General features: G+C 49.1%; 1 protein-coding gene across 1 annotated transcript; it reads right to left on the reverse strand.

Annotated features, from left to right (window-relative positions):
- Positions 1-111: 111 nt before the first annotated feature.
- On the reverse strand, positions 112-8,690 carry PSMC3 (proteasome 26S subunit, ATPase 3). The gene is made up of 12 exons (XM_075152321.1): positions 8,488-8,690; positions 8,304-8,384; positions 3,869-3,994; positions 3,008-3,112; positions 2,851-2,913; positions 2,260-2,397; positions 1,985-2,128; positions 1,620-1,768; positions 1,019-1,115; positions 725-870; positions 454-535; positions 112-331 (listed from the first exon to the last, which is right to left on the reverse strand). Exons 1-12 carry the CDS (start codon positions 8,512-8,514, stop codon positions 221-223), a joined length of 1,269 nt encoding a protein of 422 aa, XP_075008422.1. The 5' UTR covers positions 8,515-8,690; the 3' UTR covers positions 112-220.
- Positions 8,691-8,749: the final 59 nt, after the last annotated feature.

Raw genomic sequence — 8,749 nt, forward strand, 5'->3', positions numbered from 1 at the left:
GGAGGAGGCTCCAAAGGCAGCATGATGGGCACCGTGGTCAGGAGGTTCTCACCTTCCCTTTTGCAGGTGTAGAACCACTGAGAAAGGGCGACAGCCCCAACACATCACGGATTTGTTTTTAGAGGGAAAAAACGCTTTATTTTTTCCAGACAGAAAGTAAGTGGTACAGTCCAGTCTAGTCCTGTCCTCTGCCAAGACCACAACCTTAACTGGGCAGAGATCAGGCATAGTACTGCAGATTGGCTTTTTTCTTTGCTTGAACCTCCAGGATTCCTTCCATGTAGTCCTCGTGGGTGAGCTCTGTAGCTCCACGGCGGAGGGCAATCATCCCCTGCCCAACGAGACAGTGTTTAGAGAGGGCATGTGAGCACCGCACCAGTTCAAAGTAATGACTCCATGCTAGCCTTCACATCTCCCTCCCATCAGTGCTGGCTGATGTAGAGCAACACTTACCGCTTCAACGCACACAGCCTTGCACTGGGCTCCATTGAAATCATCTGTGCAGCGAGCCAGTTCCTCATAGTTCACATCAGGGCTGATATGAGCGGGAGGGGGGGAAAAAAAAACATCTGAGAACATGGACCAAATAGGAAAACCAAGGCACGGAGCTTCCTTAAAACCCAACAGTGAGTTCTCAACAAAAGACAGCGCCTACCACTCCACAGCCCTGAGGTACCATCATGAGTGACAAACATAGCCCCAGGAGGCCATGCCTCTTCCATACCTGACATTCATTTTGCGTGAATGGATCTGCATAATTCTGGCTCTGGCCTCCTCATTAGGCATCGGGAACTCAATCTTGCGATCTAATCGTCCAGAGCGGAGCAAAGCTGGGTCCAAGATATCAACTCGGTTGGTTGCAGCAATCACCTAAGTAGAAGTAGGGTCATCAGTCTGAGACACCTGGAGGTCAGGCCTCTCCTCCCCAGGGATCCACCAAGCTTCTTCCCTGGACATTGTTTTCCATCCCCTGCTAGAGCACCCCGGACCTCAGTAGCACTCTCTGCTAGATCCCAACCTTGACTTGTGTGTTGGGCTGGAAACCGTCAAGTTGATTAAGCAGCTCCAGCATGGTCCTCTGCACCTCCCGATCACCAGCCTTCTCACTATCAAACCTGAGGAGGAAACAAGGGTAAAACTATCAGTGTGAACCTGACCACCCTGCCTCTATGTCTTCAATCACATAACAAGACAGCATGACTGCAGTTCAGATTCCTTGGCCAAGGTCTTCCACATTCCTCCCTGAAACTACAGGAAGTCCCACCTTGATGAGGACTGCGACCAGAATAACTGTCAGCAGCAGCTAAGTCTTACTATGTCCTTAGAGCTGAATGGGGCTCATGTTGTCCAGGCCCAAGTAGTAAATGAGGGTAAACATCTTCATGTGCCTGATGCAGTTATCAGAAAACAGTTTCATACAGCAGGAGACGATCAGATAGATCCCGAGTCTCATGAACTTCGCTCATGAGCCCAAGGACTGTGACACCTGCTATCCGTGATTGGCTTTGCGCTCTGCTTCTGAATAGGCCAATGCTTTAAGCTAGGCTTCCCTCGCATACACAGGCAAAGGGGGCTGCTAGGCAGCTCCCGAGAGCTTTGCAACATGGCCTACACCTCACCTTTTAGTGCCAATGGCATCCAGTTCGTCAATAAAGATGATGGAAGGAGCCTTTTCCTTGGCTAGAGCGAAAGCATCGCGTACCAGCTTAGCTCCATCGCCAATGAACATCTGCACAAGCTGTGGACCCGCAAGCTTCAGGAATGTAGCCTGGGAAATGAAAGAGAGTCCTATGCCTCGTTTCTCAATAGGGTCAGTTCTGAATACTACAAGAAGCCCTTAATTAAAACAAGCAAGCAAGCAAACAGACAAGAAAATCCCAGCCTTTGTAACACCAGTTTGCATGTACGACCCCTCTCCCCTTGGAGGTGTTACTTTTTCAGGTACTATTCTACAGCAGCACACGCTTTCAAAGGTTCCTTTTACCTTGGTCTGGGCAGCACACGCTCGAGCTAAAAGCGTCTTCCCTGTTCCGGGAGGCCCATACATAAGGACTCCTTTGGGCGGCTGTATACCCAAGTTTTCAAATTTCTCCTTATGATTCATTGGCAGGACAATGGCCTCCACGAGCTACAGCAGAAGAAAAACATGAATACATAAACACATTCCACTGCACAGATCCAGGCTGCCTGCTTTCAGCTGAAGTTCAAAGACTGTTTGACCAGAAACAATCAGAGCAGAAACTAAACGTAAAGTATCACCTCTTGGATTTGTTTATCCAGCCCACCAATGTCACTGTACTGCTCTGTGGGTCTCTCATCCACCTCCATGGCTTTCACCCGTGAATCATATTCAGTAGGTAGAGTCTCCAGGATCAAGTAAGAGTCTTTGTTCACTCCCTGTAAACACAAGTCCTTTGCTTTTAACAGGCCCTTCAGATAGCAATTAGTAAACACGCAACCAAAGATGATTCACTAGATCTCAAGGACGCAGGACCAGCTTTGGCACTGGCACTCATCAAATCACCACAGCTTGGCGCAGTGGACAACGCCACAGCTAACCTAGCACATTTTAAAAAGAAGGGGCCCAATTTACTTACGGTACAAAATACGGTTTTAGAAAGCTTATTAGGCAATACCTAAATTTTCAGCACCTAACTGTATGTATAAAGACCCCCCGCAACGACTCTTCTGTACTACAGATACGACTGAATCCATAATATCTTTTTATTAAAATTTATTTCAGAAATGGTCTTGGAGAAATCTGGACAGATTTATCTCCTTTCTAAAGGGCAAGATATATGCAATTTTCTAGCCAACGTTATATCTAAGAGTCACAACAGCATCACTCACCACTAGGTCTCCAGGCTTCAACTTCTCAGCATCAACCAACCCAATAACAGGCAGGAAATATGTCTGTAGGAAAGGAATCAAAGTAAGCAACACCAGCCGCACTAGGATAAGGTCCTTTTCAGCACTCTTCACACCTAGCTGGGCACATGGGTCTCACCTGGCGCGTAGAGGTCTTGATCACAGCACACTTGCCCTTTCTCTGGGAATCCAGGTCAATGTTTGCTCCATCCTCCTCCTGGTCGTTGGGGTCAACATCCAGCAGCTGAAAACCAGAGTGAGAGTTTTCATGACAATGTAACCAGGCTAGCAGGATGACCCCAGGATTAACACTTCTAAATTACATGCAGTAGGAGAAATAAAACTTCCCATCACCCATCAGCAGTAGAATCCCAAAAGCATTAAAGCCCTCCTATAAAAATTTATTTTTTCCTTTCCTCATGAAGCAGCACACAACGGCGCATAGAAAGACGCTATAAAGTCCAGAACAAAGTAGTAGCTAATGGCACCGATTTCTCCTCCCATTACAGCAGCTCACATTAAGCCTTAAGTTCGTTAAGTTCTAAAACACTAGTACAAACCAACCCCCTTTCTTAAAAAGAGAAAACTGTCAGCATTTTCTAGCAGATTAGCAAAATTACTGAATTACAAAAAGAACGTGATGTAGTAACAGAGCCACCGCTTTTTGTTCACTGTCTCAGAAGTTTCAGAAAGCACGTACCAAATTTCACACGCCCAAGTCTACACTAAGCGAGGCTGTGTCACCCTCTGATGGCTGTTACGTACAGGTGAACAGTAGCCAACACCTAAGGAACGACCCAGACAAGAAGCGGACAAGCGATGTGCACTTCCAGGTCACAAAGAAAACCGACAGAAAAACCCGAAAGTCCTGGCTCCAGGAGCATCAGCAGTTTGAGAATACGCCGTGTCTCAAATTACTGATGACCTCCCCTGCCCTCTCCCTCCTGACACATATTGTGCGCACTTCTCACATCGCTGCAGGAGAGCGCACCGCTCTCACCTCAATAACGTTAGAGACAAGGTACGGCAGGGTTTTGTTCACTTTGATCTTCTCGCTGTTCTCTTTGATCTTGTCTTTCATGGCCTGAAGCTCATGGGTCACTCTCAGTACTTCACTCTTCATGATCTGGAATCAGGACGCAGAAGAAAGAGATAAGAATAATATCAGAAGACTAAGGCAAGACAAAATTCATACATTATTCTGAAAGTAAAACCACTATAAAAACGTAAGTGAGGAAACAGTGGGTATAAAGTGAAACATAGTATCAAAAGAGGAAAAGCCAGCCCATGAGCCAAAATTGGTAAGGAATCAAGGCTACGCAGTCCATTCTGGTCTCCAACTAATCAATATCCCTAAATAATTTCTTCCCAGTGTCGCTGGATAACCTTAGCCTGATCAATGCATCAGCGTACAGGGTTGCAATATGACCTAGAGAAGGATATGTCCTGGATAAGGCAACTGCGTGGTTTTCCTTTTTAATGTATACGGATACACAGGTAACGAGATATATGCACACGTGCATATCTATACGCATCCATGTAGACACCCATTTTAAAGTTATGTTTTGCTGGATTTAAAGAAGAATTGCGTGCTGGAACACTGAAGCGATGATATGCAATAGCATAGAACAAACAGCCAGAAAAACGCTAAACTGAAAGTATCACCATAGAGACTCAAAGTAACCTGAAAGTATGAACAGAGAATGGCAGAATTGAGGCTTGTGTCTACCGAGAGCAGTGGGACGAGCAGCACCTTTGCAAAGAGATGTACCCCCGCAGCTTCCAGTGGAACAAAGAGAAACAGGTGCCATTTTTATAAAGCTGTTGTGTTTCACAAGACCACATGTATCAAGATCTACATACGAGAAACAAACATATCAGCTGCCTCTGTAGGGGGAAAACACTTTTTGTTCTCCTTAAAAGTAAAACATTCAACACTGGAGTACTATCCAGTACTTGCTCCCCACAAAGATAGCCAGGTCCTTCGAAAAACAACGGAACGTGGGCTCACAGGACAACTCGGGTTGAGAGGGACCTCAGGGGGTCTCTAGTTCAACCTCCTGCTCAAAGCAGGGTCAGCCATGGGCTCTCACCAGGTTGCTCAGGGCTTTGCCCAACTCAATCCTGGAAACTTCCAAGGACGGAGACTATACAATTTCTCTGGAACAACCCGTACCACTGTGTGACTGCCCTCACAGTGACAAGGTCATCTTCATACCCCTGTGGAATCTCTCATTTTTTCAATTTATGACCAGTAATTTATGGTTTGAATTAACCTTGGCCTAGGCTTCGGTAAGATAAAAACCCAAACATATATTAGTAGCACGACAGAAAGCTCAAATTCCTACACCTTTATAATTTTAACTTTTCTGAGGCTTTTACTTCTACTGTGGTCAACAGCTCAATGTCCGGATGCAGATCAGTGACAAGTGGTGTCCCTCAGGGGTCCGTACTGGGACCAGTACTGTTTAATATCTTCATCAATGACACAGACAGTGGGATCGAGTGCACCCTCAGCAAGTTTGCAGATGACACCAAGCTGAGTGTTGGGTCGACACGCCTGAGGGATGGGATGCCATCCAGAGGGACCTGGACAAGCTCGAGAAATGGGCCCATGTGAACCTCATGAGGTTCAACAAGGCCAAGTGCAAGGTCCTGCACCTGGGTTGGGGCAACCCCCGGTATCAATACAGGCTGGGGGATGAAGGGATGGAGAGCAGCCCTGCCGAGAAGGACTTGCAGGTACTGGTGGATGAAAAGCTGGACATGAGCCGACAATGTGCGCTCGCAGCCCAGAAGGCCAACCGTCTCCTGGGCTACATCAAAAGAAGCGTGGCCAGCAGGTCGAGGGGGGTGATTCTGCCCCTCGACTCTGCTCTGATGAGACCCCACCTGCAGTGCTGCGTCCAGCTCTGGAACCCTCAGCACAGGAAAGGCATGGACCTGTTGGAGCGGGTCCAGAGGAGGAGGGCCATGAAAATGATCAGGGGGGTGGAACACCTCTCCTATGAGGAAAGGCTGAGAGAGTCGGGGTTGTTCAGCCTGGAGAAGAGAAGGCTCTGGGGACACCTTATTGCAACCTTTCAGTACTTAAAGGGAGCTTATAAGAAAGATGGGGACAGGCTTTTTACCAAGGCCTGTTGTGACAGGACAAGGGGGAATGGTTTTAAACTAAAACAGGGTAGATTGAGACCAGATATAGGGAAGAAATATTTTACAATGAGGGTGGTGAAACACTGGCACAGGTTGCCCAGAGAGGTGGTAGATGCCCCATCCCTGGGAACATTCAAGGTCAGGTTGGACGGGGCTCTGAGCAACCTGATCTAGTTGAAGATGTCCCTGCCCATGGCAGGGGAGTTGGACTAGATGACCTTTAAAGGTCCCTTCCAACCCAAATTATTCTATGATTCTGTGATTCTACTAACTGTAAGAGAAAACACACATAAGAATAGAAGTTCTGTACTCACCATCCAACAGTAAGTACATTTATACCCAAGGCACCCAATACAGGTGTTTCTCAGCGCTGTCTGGCTGACGCCCATATACGTTTTCCTCCCTTTCCCGGTTAGTCCCATAGTTTTGAAAACACGCAGCCTGTGATCCCCACTGAAGCGAGTGTAGCACCAAATGGTTCCAGGAGAACTGGCTACACCTGAATTGGCCTCCGTGATTCTGATTAGCAGGGAAATCCACTCTTCTCTAAAAAACTGTCTTTTTAAAACTCTTCATGCCTAAGCATAATACTGTGCTGTAACACACACTTATTCACCGGACAGAACTATTACAGGAGCCAATACAGAATCTGTTACATAAAAATGCAAAAAATTTAGAAATTTGATTTAATAAACAGAGTCTGGGAAACATTCAAGGAAAACTGCATGAAGGGAGGGTGCCAATAAACATTTCTGCCACCTCAGTTACAATGCTCTCACTATAAAATAGAGAAGGCTGCTTCTACTCCTTACTATATTCTGCAATTTAAAAATCAGACACACATTTATCTTTGCTGTCTTTAAAGAATAAGAAAGTATGTTAATAAGTCAGAATTACTTGTGGAGCCTGAAGCAGTAGGATGAAGTTGCTCTGTAGAATTTATGAAATAATTTATCTCAATATTGCTAACATATCAAGCAGTAGAGACAAACTTATACTAAAGTTGCAAGTGCTCTTTTATGTGAAATGGGTCTATCTTAGGACAGGTCTACCCAGGTCTGTCCTATTTAACATCTTCATGAATGACCTAGACAAGGGGATGGAGTGCACTCTCCTCATGTTTGCAAATGACATCAAATTGGCAGGGCTCAAGGGCAGGGCTGCCACTCAGAGGGACCTTGGGAGACTGGAGGAAATGGCATACAGAAACCTTACAAAATTAAAGGACAAATGCAAAGCCCCACACCTGGGAAGGAAGAGCCCCTTGCAATGACACAGGCTGGCGACCGGCTGGCTGGGGAGCAGCCTGCGGAAGGGGACGTGGGGGTCTCCGTGGACAATAAACTGAACGCGAGCCAGCAATGTGCCCTGACAGCAAGAGTGGCAAACAGCATCCTGAGCTGCGCTAACAGGAGCGTAGCCAGTAGATGGAGGAAAGTGATCAGCCCCCTTTACTCCACACTTGTTAGATCCCATCTAGAGCACTCCGTGCAGTTTTGTGCCTCCCCATATAGCAAAGACATTGATAAACTGGACTGAGTTCAGCACCAGGCCACCAAGATGGCCAGGGGGCTGGAGCACAGGCCCTGAGGGAAGTGGGCTTGTCAGCTGAAGAAGAGAACTACTAGGGAAGGTATGGAAAAGACAGACCCAGACCCTTCACAGCAGTGCACGGTGGGCGGATGAGACAACAGATAAAGACTGAAACAAGAGAGATTCAGGCTGTACATAAAGCAAATCTTTATCTTCACGAGGACAGTGAAGCAGTGACACAGAATTCCCAGAGAAGTGGAGGCTTTCAAGATCCGAACGGGTAAAGCCCTGAACGGCCTGGGTTACGGCTTTGAGCAGGAGGTTGGACTAGAGATCTTCTGAAGTCCCTTCCAACCTGAATTACCCGATGATCCCACCTCACCCAGGCCATGGAACAGGCTCCCCCCTTCCCCTGCGCTTACGAGAGCTGGGAGGACTTGTGTAGCTTTAGCTAAAGCATCCAAGCTACTAAGCCTCTGTAGAACAACCGTCCCCTCAGCTTCCCCGGGTCCTACCTCTTTTACTTACTATTTCTGCCCTGGTTGGCGGCTTACCGTTCCTCAGTTTACCAAATCTCCACCTAGTTAACTGCACCTTACTTTTCATCACCCTCGACTCTGCCCCCATGACTGTGCTAAGCCCCGAGCAGCAGCAGCGCAGGGCTCCCGAGGGCGGCCCCGCCGCAGACAGACGGCCCGGCCCGGCCCGGCCCGACCCCGCTCCCCGGCCCCTCGGCCCGTGGCCGCTACCTTGATCTCGCTGTCGAGGAGACGCGTGCGCTGCACGATCTCCTCCGTGGACATCTTCAGCACCTCCTCGCCGACGCCATCCTGCGGGGGCACAACGGCAGCGTCACCCTCGGCCCGACCCCCGCCGCGCCACCGCACCCCCGCGCCCGGCGGCGGCCCCCGGCCCGCGGCCCCGGCCCCTCACCTCGGACTCGTCCCACACCGACGCCATCTTTGCCCCAGCCAGCGAGCGAGCGCACAGCGCGGCGGATTCCGGGCGGCAGATTCCGCGCTCCTCGCCCCGGCAGCAGGGCGGGAGGCAGCGGGACAGACGGCTCGGGGGCCCCGCGCCCCGCTCTTCTTCCTCGACGCCCCGCCGCCGCCGCGGCCCCTCCGCCCCCGCCGCCCCGACAGCGGCCCGACGGATCTGCCGAATCTGCCGGCGAGGGCAGCGGGGGGGGGAACCG

Source organism: Calonectris borealis, chromosome 5 (genome assembly GCF_964195595.1).
Source record: "Calonectris borealis chromosome 5, bCalBor7.hap1.2, whole genome shotgun sequence".
Taxonomy (NCBI): domain Eukaryota; kingdom Metazoa; phylum Chordata; class Aves; order Procellariiformes; family Procellariidae; genus Calonectris; species Calonectris borealis.

What these genes read in the sequence shown, in the direction of transcription:
- PSMC3 (XM_075152321.1), bottom strand. Translation starts at nt 8,514, where the DNA reads ATGGCGTCGGTGTGGGACGAGTCCGAG. An exon ending in TTGTCTCTAACGTTATTGAG is followed by an intron (nt 3,113 to 3,868) that starts GTGAGAGCGGTG and finishes TCTGGTTTTCAG; the next exon opens with CTGCTGGATGTTGACCCCAA. An exon ending in CGTGTGCTGCCCAGACCAAG is followed by an intron (nt 1,769 to 1,984) that starts GTAAAAGGAACC and finishes TTCATTTCCCAG; the next exon opens with GCTACATTCCTGAAGCTTGC.